General features: G+C 31.5%; 1 protein-coding gene across 7 annotated transcripts in view; it reads right to left on the bottom strand.

Annotated features, from left to right (window-relative positions):
• The window catches only part of Iml1 (GATOR complex protein Iml1), a 283,312-nt gene that overhangs the window by 89,457 nt on the left and 178,057 nt on the right, over positions 1 to 15,798 (bottom strand). For all 7 annotated transcript variants that reach the window (XM_085810857.1, XM_085810858.1, XM_085810852.1 and 4 more), the window contains one exon: positions 3,278 to 3,452. In XM_085810857.1, the coding sequence (XP_085666983.1) occupies positions 3,278 to 3,452 (175 nt within the window). The remainder of the gene's footprint in view (positions 1 to 3,277; positions 3,453 to 15,798) is intronic.

Genomic DNA, 15,798 nt, shown 5'->3' with positions numbered 1-15,798 from the left:
TAATAATCCTTCAAGGCAAATTGCCCCTTTGGACTAAAAATTATAAAATTAAAATTATAAATTAAAATTATAAAATTAAGTTATTATATTACATTATAAAATTATATATTTTATAATATAATACGATAATTGTATCTTTTGACATACAAGCATATTTTAGTATTTTTTGATATACAAGCATTACCCATCAGTGAGTCATGCCAGCCTGCGGAACAATCAAGCATGACCCACTGGTGGGTATTTGCATATTTTAAAGTGAAAATAGGTGATATGGTTAAATCATTGTCCCCTCACAAAAGGTGCAAGCAGTATGTCTAAAATTTATGGAAGTGAATGAGGGGAACATGTTCTAAATTTCCATTTCGAATGCCATGATTTGGCAACAGCCCAAAGATCACTCAACTGATTGCTACTTTTGTATAGCAAAAACATCAAGATATAACAAGAAAAATAAATGCAAAATAGAATATCCTTGTTTACCATAAGCTATATATCCAGTGCCTCATTCAGCTGAACTCCCAGTACCATTTTTCAGAATTACCCTTTTCGGAAATACAGGAATACCATTCTGGTGACAATTAAATTGACCTCAATGATGAAGATTTCGAAACTGAAGAGGATTCCATTTGCAGAGGATTTGATCAGCATGACTTGAATGATTTGGCATGACATTTAGAACTATCTAAAAAAGCCTCAAAGCTGTTAGCATCAAGACTGTATGAGAAAAATTTGCCTGAAAAAAGAAGCTAAGGTATCCTACTTTCAATAAAAAGAAAGTGCATTTCTGTAATACTTGCGAGGTGATGGTGGATTTGCATATTGCCATAACATACATGGTTTAATGGAAGAGTTGTAAATTTCAGCCTATAACGCAATTCAACGGTGACTGTTCGTTGATAGCTCAAAGGAGAGCTCAAAGTGTGTCCTCCTCCACAATGGAAATTTATTTGGTGCAGTCCTAATAGGCCATTCAGTTTGTTTGTGTGAAGAATATGAAGACAAAAATAGAGTCACTAATTTGTTGCACTGTCACATGCACCAATGGATCATCTCCATTGACCTATAAAATGGTCTGCTTCCTCTTTGGCTAGCAATGCGGATACACTAAGTTTTCCTATTTTATGTAAGTGGAACAGCAGAGCTCATGAGCATTTGGTGAAGTCAAACTGGCCACCAAGGTCTGATCAAAAACACAGTGATCCAAACATTCTACATCAGCCACTTGTCGATGAAAAGAACATAACATATTCACCTCTGCATACAAGACTAAGTCTCATAAAACAATTTGTTACAGCTTTGCCAATTGAAAAAGACCATTTCAAGTGTCTTATTTCAGCATTTCCTAGTCTGTGGTTTGAAAAGATAAAAGATGTTTGGTGGTTCAATGATTTGGCAGCAATATGGGTATTTCATAGGAACAAGACAAAACTTCAAAATAATGCTTATTTTGCATTTAAAAGTATTCTGAAAGACTCTCTTGGAAATACACAAGCACAGAATTACAGTGAAATTGTCTAGTAACTTATGGAGAGCTTCAAAATGCTTAGTTGCACCATGAGCATCAAACTGTATTTTTTTGCATAGCCTTCTTGATAACTTCCCAAAGAATCTTGGTGAAGTCAATGATGAGCAAGGTGAGGTATTCTATCAAGATTTGAAGGTTACAGAGGTAAGGTACCAAGGTAGATGGGATGTATATATGATGGCTGACTATTGTTACAGCAAAAGTTGAAAGTTTACAGATTAAACACTCAAGAAAAAGCCATAAGCGAAATTTTCCCCTTAATATGTATGTTTACCATAAGATAAAAGATAAAAATACTTTACTATTTATGTGAATAAAATTTAACTTTGAGTAATTAATTGCATATGGCTTTTGCATGAATAAAACTATTATCTGTGAACAGCACTTTTGGTAAATTTTTCCTTTACATTCATATTTTGTATGACATTTGAGACAAAGGGAGGGTATCCTGCAGCTTAAAAAAGTTGATGTGACAGACAAAAACTGAGGTTATTTTTGGATTCAGGGGTCAAAAGTTAGTCTAAACAAGTGACAGACAACATCTAATACAACAAAATTGTTACAAGAGAAGACACAAATATTTTCTGCACATTAAAATGAAATCCCCTACTTCATGCCTTCTGTATAATCTATTTTTCAGATTTGAGTATATTTTGTACATTTCTATTTCTCTGTTTCTTATAATCATTTAATACAATAATCATTCTTTACATGAAGACATATGTATCATTAAGGTTGCCATAAAGTTGGCTTTCCTGCCAAAGTTTGGCACTAAAGTGGTGATAAGTACTGTAGTTAACAGAAAAGTATGCATATATTTGATGATATGCAGGTTCTACTCTTCAGTAAAATCTTCAATGTATTTGAATAAAACTATACTCCCAAAATGTTTGTGCTTTAAGTGAATATCTACTAGATTTTATGCACATAGAGAAATTACAGCTACTTCCATCTGTTCCAGATAATTACTATAATAATCTTTTAAAGAGAGCTTTAATGTTATTTTTTGTACAATTCAAGATTGTTAATCCACCATACGAAACGGTTCAAAATTTCTTATTTTGTTTCTATTTTTTATAATCTAAGAAATTTAAATTACAAATATTGTCTATATCAAAAATTTCAGTTATCCATTAATTAAGGGTTTAAGCAATATGTAAAAAATGAAGTTGTACCAAATACACGTTTCAATTGCAATCTGATATGGAAAAGGCAATATTAATCCTTAACTGCAGTATAGAAATAGAACACTTAACTATTAACATAAAAGCAATTTAATGCTTTATATTACAACACAAGAAGTTATTTCAATTTTTAAGAACTGTTTAATTATACACAACAAAAGCTCTTCTATCTGACACTTTAAATAAAAATTTAGGAGTTTTGTTCCTTAAATATGTAATACACTACATAAATACCACAAAATACAAAAAGGGATTTATAATTTTAAAATTTTATGTTATTAAATGCAAGAAGTAATTAAACTGATTCTATCAATTAGTACAATTATTTGTAATAAGAATAAACTCAATAAAATTAAATAAACTCATGAACTCATGAACTCAATGAATGAATTAACTCAATACAACTAAATTTTTCACTGTTGAATTCCTGATAAGTTTTCCAAATTTTACTGCAAATAAATAAAAAATTATAAAGCAATAAAATGCTTCATGAAATAAATCTACTACGTAATTAAAAAAAAAAATTGCACAGATTTCATGCAGCATTTGAAAAAAATAAGGGAAATACCTCTTTTAATTCAAATTCTCCTTCACCTCGCATACAAATGTAGTGATCTAAATAGTTCCAATTATAATTTTCTAGTCTTTCACTTGTAAAATCTACCCAAGAAACACCATATGTATCACTATCAGGAGCATGAAATCGATAACAATAATGGACTTTTATTTCTCGGTATGGATGGCTGCAATAAAAAGCCTAATTAAAAATTGTTCAAGTTGATGGCATAATCAAAATAGAAACTGGACAAATAAAATTAATTCTATACAGAACATGATACCATATTTGCAATGGTCAAGTGTAAGAAAATCACTTTTTTCAGGAATCCAAAAATATATTAAGAACAAAAAAAGAAAGTACAAAAGTATTTTGGAAAGCTATTGTCAAGAATTTAAGTATTATAATCATGCCATATTTTATAAAAGTAAGAAACACAAAATTATGGAAAACATGAATAGCCTTTTAAAAGTGTAAAAAATCTGTTTGTAAATTTTATGAGGCCGAAAGCCCTTTACCTGCTAAAGTATCTGTTTCCTCGAGAAGCTTACAGTGTTAAAACACTAAGATTATTTATTTATTTATTATCATAGATATTAGCCTATTATAAACTTAAAATCTCTCAGCTGAAAAAATTTCAATTGTTAATGGAACTTGATGATAATTTTTATTTTATAATCTTTTCTGATCTTTAATGACTGAAGTTTACATTTCAAATTCACCTAGGGTAAGTGCCAATAAGGGAAAAGCTGCAATAAATTAGTTACCATTACCAGACTTCAGTGCAAAAGATTTTAATGGACCCAATACTCACAATAGATGAGTTTCATAGCTCATTTCAACTAAACGTATTATTGTCTAGCAAGTCACTCTTACAGTAAAAATGACAAGTATACTAACATGCACAAAATGTTTAAATTTTACAATAGTTAAACAGCAGATTAATTTATAACAGCTACAACCAATAGGCTATAGTTAGCATTGATATTAAAATATTGTCATTATATCGGGTCAGTCCACAAGTTTATGGGCATTAAGAGTATCTGTGGAATTCACTATGATGCATTTACTAAAACAATACAATTTTGAACCTGTTGAAACTTGTCATCGTTTGACTAACATATTATTCAGTTCATGACCAACTTTCATAAATATTGAACAAATTTTAGTACCCATAGAAGATGAATATAGATAATCAGTACAAATGTGCTGTGCTACATTTTTTATTTTCGTGTGGTGAATCTGCCAGGTTTGCAGCGATAAAAATTAATAGTGTACATGGTGAACACACTATTAGTGTAAGGACTGCCCAGAAATGGTTTAAAAAATTTAAAGTTGGAGAAAACAGCCTTGATGATGAACACCGTTCAGGACATTTTGAACTGTTCGAACCAAATCAAAGGATTAATTCAGAAGTTTATAGTGAACAATTTTGCCATCTAAACTTAGAACTGATCAAAAAATGCCCACGATTGGGGAATATCAATAAAGTGTTGTTTCGTCATGATAACGGTAGACTGCATATGGCTTGAACAGCACTGCAAAAAATTACTGAATTTAATTGGGAGCTTTTGCCACATCTTGCTTACTCCCCAGTAATTTTTACTTATTACTATACAAGTAATTTTTACTTATTTCGTGCCTTACAAAATTTTTTACTGGGAAAAAAATTAAACTCTAAACAGGATGTATACAATGAACTTTCAAGTTTTTTTTTGCATCAAAACCAGAATCTTTCTGCAGCAATGGCATAAAAAAGCTGCCTGTAAGATGGCGAGACATTGCAGATAATGGAGGAAAATATATAATTGATTAAAATGTTAAATTGTGTTTTTTTATATTATTTAAAAATTTACCAAAACAATGCGCACGAATTTATGGACAGACCCAATACAATAATAACAATATGATAAAAGTTTACGAGCATTTAAATAGTAACAGAATTGAACAACAAGAATTTTTAACTGTGATGTAAATAAAAAATTCAATCTGAAATCAAGATACCAAGTTATACTTTACTCTTAACAATCATGTAAATAATATATCATTGATCTAAATAGCTGAATACTTGCAACTTAATGCATTTGTTGAGAATGGCCAATACGCATTAACCGTTTTGTCACCTCACCACCAAGAATGCTGCCGAAGATATACCACACTAAAAAGCCTAATTAAAAATTGTTTAAGTTGATGGCATAATCAAAATTGAAACTGAACAAATAAAATTAATTCTATACAGAGCATGATACTGTATTTCCAATAGTCAAGAGTAAGAAAATCACTTTTTTCAGGAATCCAAAAATATATTAAGACAAAAAAAGAAAGTACAAAAGTATTTTGGAAAGCTATTGTCAAGAATTTAAGTATTATAATCATGCCATATTTTATAAAAGTAAGAAACACAAAATTATGGAAAATATGAATAGCCTTTTAAAAGCATAAAAAACCACACAGGGTGACTGAATTACACTTGTGAAAAAGGAAAAGCTCTGTCCCTGTTTTGATACAGAGCTCCCACAGAAGATGGATTTAAAGGTCTCCTACTCTTTTTACTTCCACCAAACTATTTGAGAAGACTTTGTCTTGCCAATATTTTAAATGCCTCCATGAGCAAAGACACTAGCAAACAACCAAACTTTCACTGAGATTTGAACTCAGGCCTAAAGATACTGCAGCCAGCATTACTATCCGCAATACCAATAAGGGTGGCACATACAACAATATAAACAAATTCTTATGTAAAAAAGCAATTATGCAATGCATTATTGAAAAAAGGATTTACTGTAATGGTGGCAATAGTCATGAATGCTCATCCAAACTACTAATATAAAATTTAAATTTTGCACCTCATCTGTACCAGAAGAACACTTCTGTATAAATATTCAAAAAACACAAAAATGCTTACACAACATTAATTGCACTAATTAAAATCCACTAGACAAAAATAATATTAAATTAATACATCTCAAGACTGTAGTTCAGATTCACATTACATGTATAGATAATTACTATATATTTCAGCAGATAAGACGACAGCTGGATAATTAAAAAAACAGGCACCCAAAATCTGGGGTCGTTTTACAGGATAGATTAAAAAAAAAAGTTTCAGATTTTAATTTTACGTCCAACAGGGCATTTTATTAACGTTTTGTGTGTTACCTTTATTTATTAAATATCATGTTCTTTGCACTAAAACCATGAAATTTAGTTCAACAGCAATGTTGCAAAATAATTTACAAAATATCATATCTTTAGAAATCCGATACACAGTTTTGCGTGCTGCAGATATAAAAGGTCCCCCCCCCCCCGGTAGAGTGTTGCTATTACTTTGAAATCGTTGAGTTTGTTAATCAAAAATTCAATAAAGTTTTCCATAACATGAAATAGATTATGAAACAAATTCCAAATTTGGGCTTTCAGATGCCCATATTCGCAGTAGGATTATGTCATTCTAAATTGGACGGCTCTAGGTACCATTGTTTTATTATAATGCGAGAAACATATGCATTTATGCAGATTCTTCATTATTTATTTTCTTCAAATATAAAAGAGGGCAATAGTATTTGGTGGCAACAATTTGGAAAGTGATACAGCCTTTTAAATTTCGATGCAAAATCCAAAATGAAAATAATAGTCCTTCAGGGACAAAGCCCCTTTGGACTAATTAGATTGAAATTTATGTAAATTAAAACCATAACAAAATACAATTGCTTACCAATATATTTAAAATCCTGCAACATCATCCCATTCATCATCTAAGGCAAATAGCTCCTTAAGTATGTCCTAATTTTTGTTGTTGAGAAGCTCCTCATTTGGCTTGTCTGTAGCTAGCAAGTCAATTTACACTTCATCATCAGTATCCCATAACAAATTGTTTTTAGTGCCATTCACAGCATTAAAAATCTGACACTTTTTGAAGGATTTGATGACTATTTCTACTTGCACCTTTTCCCCATGATTTGATCCCTGCATAGCTCCATCTTTCAAATATGACTTTTCGCTACTCATCATCCAGTTATTCCATTGTCTACACATGTGATCTGGTTTATTCAGAGAGATGTCTAAAGGTTGTAGTATCAAAGTTAAACCAACTGGTACAACAGCAGTCTTAGTACTGTTCCATGCTCAGTGACTTTTAGTGTTCTCAGTTACATGACTATGAAACATATCTCACTCCAACCATGTTAATTTCATAGAGCCCATACCGTATTTGATGGCATATAAGATGCACTTTGTTTCCTAAATTTGGTCTCAAAAACGTTATCTGTGTCTTATACGTGAAGGACACAGGTTAACTTTCAATACTGAATGATATTTTTAGCCCAGATAAAGTTCTAGACACACATAACTTTTTCTACCTCTGCCATAATTATTTTGCGCATGCATGAAATATCTGTCGCCTAAAAGAGCCAAAGCTCGAAGCTGATGTCAAAGTTCGAACAGGTTCAACGGTCACATTATGTCTATGGAGCCATTCCTTCTTTACATAGACTTTCTTTGAAACATGTTTTGGTATCGGTACCACTCTGTATAAACGTGTCGGTATCGGTGCTTAAAACTATTTGTTAAAAAAAATACCCTGGAAAATATGACTACAGGAAACAAGAGATTAAGCTATACAATTCAGTAATCTAGGAGTGTTAAACTACGCCAAAGTGCATGGAAACAGAACAGCAGCAAGGCATTTCGGTCTACCACCTACCGAAAAAAAGATACGTACTTGGCGACTGCAGGACGATGAACTGAAAACTACTAAAAAACAAAAACATAACTTTCGATGCCCAGCTCTATCTTGGCCTGAACTTGAAAATGCATAAAAATGTGGGTGATAGATAAGAGGAAATATGGGATAAGTGTTTCAACTAAAATGATAATCAATGAGGCGAAAGGATTTGAAGAAAAATATGAAAATCAGAACTTTTTAGGGTCTGAGGGATGGTGCTACAGGTTCAGGAAAAGGCAAGGCTTATCAATGCACACAAAAACAACTATTGCACAGAAAATGCCAGCAGATTACGAAGAAAAAATACTAGCATTTCATAGGTTTGTTATAAATGCACGCAAGGAAACTTCTTTTGAGCTCGGTCAAATAGGAAATATGGATGAAATTCCACTCATGTACCACCCAAAAAGACTGTGAGTATTAAAGGATCTAAATCAATAATGTTGTGTAGTGAATTTAATTTAATTAAGTGATTCATAAAAATCAAAATTTTAATTTGTAATTATTCAAAATTTGAGCTACACAAGTTTGGTTATATTCTTTTTGGGCCTATTAATTCTAGTGTAATATATTTTGGCTTTCCGAGTTTACGCGAACTGCGTCTTCAATCTTGTACACGCAAACAATGGATAAGTATTTCTTTCTACGTAATAAACTCAGTTTTTCATGTCAAAAATTAATTTGATTTCTTAGTATTTAATATCATTAGTTGCAGAAAAATTAGCTCTTTAATTTGGCATAACTTACATTTTTCTAACTGTAATTGCATTTCAGTTATGAGATTTAATTAGTAGAATTTTCTTCGTTTCGCTTGTGATTTAGTTAAAGGGGGATGAAATGCCTTCTTTCCAGTTGAAAAGTCACTTTTTGCGAGTTTTCAGCGTTCTTTCGTTGGGACCCTTGCAGGATTGTTGAAATTCCTAATCTCAACCGGTCGCAGGTGGTGTTTATTTGGCGAGGGTTTGGCGACATAGATTTTCCGTTGAGGTTTCAAAATAGTGGTTTTGGCGAGTTTGATAACATGAGGGTATGCTGTGGTTGCAACTATTTCAACTTTCGGCGAAAAATGGGTTGCGCCAACTTGGCAGTCTGGCGCTTTCCCTTTTAACGGGTTGTTTTGTGGGACGAGCACACTTTTACACTTTTTTCACTTGGCCGGAGGCGACAGCTGACTCCGACGAAGAAAATGGAGCTTCGCCCCGATAGACCTACGGGCCTCTTGGCTAAGCACTGTGAGCGCGGGCCGTAGGTATGGGCATCTATGTCTTCAAAAAAAAAAAAAAAAAAAAAAAAAAAAACGAAATTCTTTCATCAGTTTTTTGTTGCGTGTGTTTGTGTATCTCAAGAAAAATATACAGAAGTAAATTTCTAGAAAAATGATGCGCACCATTGATTCGTCGCTTCACTCGGAACCAGAGCGTTAATTTACAACCATTGCTTTTGGAACCTCATTTGCTCATCCTAAAATCTACTAGAACTTCAAGGCTACCGTAATGAATAATTTACAACCATTGCTTTTGGAACCTCATTTGTTCATCCTAAAATCTACTAGAACTTCTAGGCTACCGTAATGAATCCTGACTGTTCGACGAAAATTTTTTTTTCCATTCAACAGGCTGCCAGCATTCCTCATGAGCTTCGATGGATTTTTTTTTTTTTTTTTGTTTGATGCTCCTTCTACTCTTGGAACAGATAAGTTCTTTTCTTTTTTCTGGTTAATTCTTGGTTAGTTAAATATTATAGATTTCTGCAGTTAAAATGATTGAATTAACTTAATTTGTTAATTTGTTGAACCCTAAATTTTTTTTTGTAGTTGATAACTTTATCCTAACTCTATAGAAATCATTTTTCTTTGGTGTATCAATCAAGTAAAAGCATTAAATGGAATAAAGATTTATAACCTTATTAAAATTATTGTAACTTAACTTAATGGTTAAGAAAATTAAGTTCTTCAGGAAATTATTTACTTGAATGTTTTTTTTGAATTACTCATTGGTGAGGATGATTTGAAATAGTGCTTGTATTAGAGCATTCTTGTTTCTCAGGACGAACTTGTTTGTAGAATAGTAAAGGTGTCATTACTTATCTTTATCCGGTTAAACCATATTTAATTAATCTAAGAAAAAAAATTAAATAATAAAAATTGTTATGTGCAATAATAGTATTTAAATGATTATATTGAGTGCAATATTAAGCAATATTTTTTGTTGTATTGATGAATTCTGTGTGAAGTAGAAAGTGTAGCTTGTTAAATTTTTTTATTATTTTCTCCCCGGGGAGGGTAGTGTTCTTAAATTTATAGTTTATTTTGGTATGTTTTACCAGATTTGCAATATTAAATATTAAATTTAATAGTAATTACAAGGATGTTACAAAAATAATTACTTGGAAATGTTTGATGTGTAAAACAATAGTTCAAATTTTGTTGAATATATTTTGATATTTTTTTTCAACTAATGGATATATATTTATATATAATTGGCATTAATAGTTAAATAAATAAGTTTTTCTAGATCATTCAAAGGTTAAATTTTTGTGTGTGTGCTCATGATTTTCACCCGTCTCATTCTCAAATTGATTTCAGGGTTAATCCGAAAACACAACGCAAATGTACAGAGCTTATTGATATTAGTTTATTACTGTTGTTAGAAAATTTTAAGTGTTATGTCAATAGAGTAGGAAACCATAAAAATTTTGGTACCGTGACTTTTCTTACGATAACATATTGGTGCAGTGACCAGGATTTTAGCACTTAACAATTTTTGTTGTGCTGTTTATTTTTTTGCATCACTTTTGGCTTGCGCTTATAGTGGAACTTAATTTTGACTTGAGACTGGTGATTGTCATGTGTACTATTGCATATTTATGTGAAAGTTTTCTTCCACATGTCTAGGCTTTTTACTGAAACCCTACTCGTTAGTTAGTTACAGTGACAGGCCTATACAGTGGTCGTATTACTGTGCTCATTTTATACTTATTGTTTGAGGTTGCATACCAGATATGTACTACTGATACACATTTGGACTTTAAAACTATTGTATCCAACACAAACATTTTCACGCAGTACCTGTTTAGTTAAATATTTTCTTTTTGTGCAAAATTTTGTATTGCATTTTTACATATTGATTTTGAGGATTACTGTTTCACACTTTTGCAACTGTATGTTTGCAACATAAGCTTAAAAGGCACGCATGTTAATCACACATTGGGATACATCCTTACTTTATATGCTTGCAATTACTGACATCCATTTATCATCACTTTTAAGTTTTGGTGAGAATTGCATTTGTGTTAATGAATTGATTTTTTTTTTTTTTTTTTTTTTTTTGCTTATTGCATTTTGTGTGATTATTTTGAAGAATTTTAATTTTAATTAATTGAATTAGTGTCAGAGCAGTATTTTTGTGTTCAGGATTAGTAATTTTCTTTAAAACCTCTTGAGATGTGTTATTGGATTTGTTTTCCATGGAATCAGTACCTAATTGAATTGAGTTAAAAATTTGGATATTTGAAATGTTGAAAAATCTGAAATGTTTGTTTCTTAAAGTTAATTTTTGTTAGATTTGTAAAGTTGCACGGGACCAGTGATTGTTTATTTAGGGATTGATTGAATTTTTTTTTTTTGGAAGTTAGTTTTCAACGGGAGTGAAGTTTCTTGTTTAGCTTTTATGAGTTTGAGTAATTAATTTTCTACCTTAGTTTTGAGTTTAGTGAACATTTATTGCTGTCTGAGAAATGGGTGAACACAGTAAATTAGAGAGTTTTGCATTTTACAGCAAAATTTTTGAATTGTGAATTTTGGAAAAACAAAGATTTTTTTTTTGGAAAGGTAGAGTTGGTTTTGTTTGAAGTTTTGGAAATGTAGTTAAGAGGTATTATTCTTACTCTTAACTGTTGGCTTTTCACGTGGTTTTAATGGTAGATTTTAGTGAGTTTCCTAGTGAGTGGTGTGACATTTGTTTTAACAGTGATCTAAATTTTTTTTTTTGGTTTGTCAATTTTTGAGCTTAATAGCTTATTGTTTTGATTTTGAATTTATTTTTTTTTCTTTGGTTGAACTTGTTGCAGTGTTGTAGTAACTTTAAAAAGTGGATGTGAAATGTGTTTTGGAAATTTAAACATTGATACGAATGGAAGTGAAAAGTTTTGAGAAGTTAAACTTGAATTTGTGGAATTAGAAATTACTTATGTGAGTTTAGTGTTGTGAAGATTTGAGAAGTATTTTGATTTGATTTTAAGATTTTAAGAGTGATTAACTCCACTGAGTTTGTACTGAGTTTCTGTTTTCAAGTTGGTTGTCTTTCAAAAACTTTTCTTTTCTGGTTTCTGGTTATACTGTGTGGTTACTGAAAAATTTGTGATGGCTCTTGAGGCTTAGTGTATTTCAAGGAGTTTGGTTTTGAAGTGGTTTAAGGAGAAATATAGAATTGGGTTTTGTGAGATTTATGGATTTTGAGATTTTGAGTTGAGATTTTTTTTGTGTAAACACTTCCCTCTTGTCTGCTTTTGCATTTTTGAGCCTGCAGTTTTGTAGTTCTGATGTGAAGTTGTCATGCTTACGATTGCTACCTAGAGTGCAATGCATACTCTTCATCTTCTTTAATTACTCTCCAGGATCTAGACTTTTAGAACATTGGGGCAGCATTGTTTTCTTTAAAAATTGTGGCAAACCTTTTGTTGGGCACCTTCTTGTTTACGTGTAAATTCTGTGTGTAACCTGCTTCAGTTCTGTTTTGTGGAATCATTTTGGCTATTTTCGGAATTTTATTTTTTTTTTGGTTTGAGCTTGAATTGTTTATGTATTTGATTTATTTTAAGAGTGTTAGTTTTGTTTTCTTGAAAGATTAGTTAAAGTTTTTTCTTCCACATTTTACAACTGGTTTGCTCTGGGAGTTGTCTGCATTTGGTGAATTTTTTTTAGTTTCGGTTTCAAGTTCTTGACACCATAGTGTTTTGTTTTTAAGGATTTTTCGGCTGGCCCGAATTTTAATTTCCTTGTTTCCAAGTAAGTTTGTCTAAATTTTTTTCCCCTTTTGCTTCTAGATGCGTTCTAGTTTTTTCGGCTTAATTTTTTTTTGGTCAGGTTCTCTTTTCCGTTCCTAGGGGTGTTCTCCGTTTGTTTCAGCTTCTGGTTCAGTTCAGTGTGTAAATTTTAGGATTTTTTTTTTGTGTCACTGTTGGTTGAATGATTTGTTAACGTGTAATTTTCACTCACTGGTGAATTTTTTTGTGGTTTCTGTACTTTTGTTGACTTGCTTTGCAAATGGATTTTTTTTTTACACTTCACTCCTGCTGCTGTTTAGTTGGTTATTCGAGTTGGAATTAGATTTTCAATTTAATTGATTTAAACTTTGTGCTTTGTAATTTAATTTTAATTTTTTTTTATCACTGCTCTCCGTGACAACTAGTTTTGAGTTGATTATTCGTTTGCCAATTAACATGTGGTACCATTATGTACTTTTTTTTTTTTTTTTTTTTTTTCCTCTTCGTATTTAGTAACTTATGTAAAACTTTTCCATTGTCTGTGGGTCCTAAAATTTTTTTGGCTTCGCCAACAAAATTTTTTTCACGATCATCGGAGGGATGTTGTGTAGCGAATTTAATTTAATTAAGTGATTCATAAAAATCAAAATTTTAATTTGTAATTATTCAAAATTTGAGCTACACAAGTTTGGTTATATTCTTTTTGGGCCTATTAATTCTAGTGTAATATATTTTGGCTTTCCAAGTTTACGCGAACTGCGTCTTCAATCTTGTACACGCAAACAATGGATAAGTATTTCTTTCTACGTAATAAACTCAGTTTTTCATGTCAAAAATTAATTTGATTTCTTAGTATTTAATATCATTAATTGCAGAAAAATTAGCTCTTTAATTTGGCATAACTTACATTTTTCTAACTGTAATTGCATTTCAGTTATGAGCTTTAATTAGTAGAATTTTCTTCGTTTCGCTTGTGATTTAGTTAAAGGGGGATGAAATGCCTTCTTTCCGGTTGAAAAGTCACTTTTTGCGAGTTTTCCGCGTTCTTTCGTTGGGATCCTTGCAGGGTTGTTGAAATTCCTAATCTCTCCCGGTCGCAGGTGGTGTTTATTTGGCGAGGGTTTGGCGACATAGATTTTCCGTTGAGGTTTCAAAATAGTGGTTTTGGCGAGTTTGATAACATGAGGGTATGCTGTGGTTGCAACTATTTCAACTTTCGGCGAAAAATGGGTTGCGCCAACTTGGCAGTCTGGCGCTTTCCCTTTTAACGGGTTGTTTTGTGGGACGAGCACACTTTTACACTTTTTATACTTGGCCGGAGGCGACAGCTGACTCCGACGAAGAAAATGGAGCTTCGCCCCGATAGACCTACGGGCCTCTTGGCTAAGCGCTGTGAGCGCGGGCCGTAGGTATGGGCATCTATGTCTTAAAAAAAAAAAAAAAAAAAAAAAAAAGAAATTCTTTCATCAGTTTTTTGTTGCGTGTGTTTGTGTATCTCAAGAAAAATATACAGAAGTAAATTTCTAGAAAAATGATGCGCACCATTGATTCGTCGCTTCACTCGGAACCAGAGCGTTAATTTACAACCGTTGCTTTTGGAACCTCATTTGCTCATCCTAAAATCTACTAGAACTTCAAGGCTACCGTAATGAATAATTTACAACCGTTGCTTTTGGAACCTCATTTGTTCATCCTAAAATCTACTAGAACTTCTAGGCTACCGTAATGAATCCTGACTGTTCGACGAACATTTTTTTTTTCCATTCAACAGGCTGCCAGCATTCCTCATGAGCTTCGATGGATTTTTTTTTTTTGTTTGATGCTCCTTCTGCTCTTGGAACAGATAAGTTCTTTTCTTTTTTCTGGTTAATTCTTGGTTAGTTAAATATTATAGATTTCTGCAGTTAAAATGATTGAATTAACTTAATTTGTTAATTTGTTGAACCCTAAATTTTTTTTGTAGTTGATAACTTTATCCTAACTCTATAGAAATCATTTTTCTTTGGTGTATCAATCAAGTAAAAGCATTAAATGGAATAAAGATTTATAACCTTATTAAAATTATTGTAACTTAACTTAATGGTTAAGAAAATTAAGTTCTTCAGGAAATTATTTACTTGAATGTTTTTTTTTTGAATTACTCATTGGTGAGGATGATTTGAAATAGTGCTTGTATTAGAGCATTCTTGTTTCTCAGGACGAACTTGTTTGTAGAATAGTAAAGGTGTCATTACTTATCTTTATCCGGTTAAACCATATTTAATTAATCTAAGAAAAAAAAATTAAATAATAAAAATTGTTATGTGCAATAATAGTATTTAAATGATTATATTGAGTGCAATATTAAGCAATATTTTTTGTTGTATTGATGAATTCTGTGTGAAGTAGAAAGTGTAGCTTGTTAAATTTTTTTATTATTTTCTCCCCGGGGAGGGTAGTGTTCTTAAATTTATAGTTTATTTTGGTATGTTTTACTAGACTTGCAATATTAAATATTAAATTTAATAGTAATTACAAGGATGTTAAAAAAATAATTACTTGGAAATGTTTGATGTGTAAAACAATAGTTCAAATTTTGTTGAATATATTGTGATATTTTTTTCAACTAATGGATATATATTTATATATATTTATATATCCATTAGTGTAAAAAAGTGTAAAAGTGCGCTCGTCCCACAAAACAACCCGTTAAAAGGGAAAGCGCCGGACTGCCAAGTTGGCGCAACCCATTTTTCGCCGAAAGTTGAAATAGTTGCAACCACAGCATACCCTCATGTTATCAAACTCGCCAAAACCACTATTTTGAAACCTCAACGGAAAATCTATG

The sequence above is a fragment of the Stegodyphus dumicola genome, chromosome 2 (genome assembly GCF_044657685.1).
Source record: "Stegodyphus dumicola isolate Sdum_Otavi_A_Nest chromosome 2, ASM4465768v1".
Classification (NCBI taxonomy): Eukaryota; Metazoa; Arthropoda; class Arachnida; order Araneae; family Eresidae; genus Stegodyphus; species Stegodyphus dumicola.
This window is presented reverse-complemented; position numbering and strand designations above follow the sequence as displayed.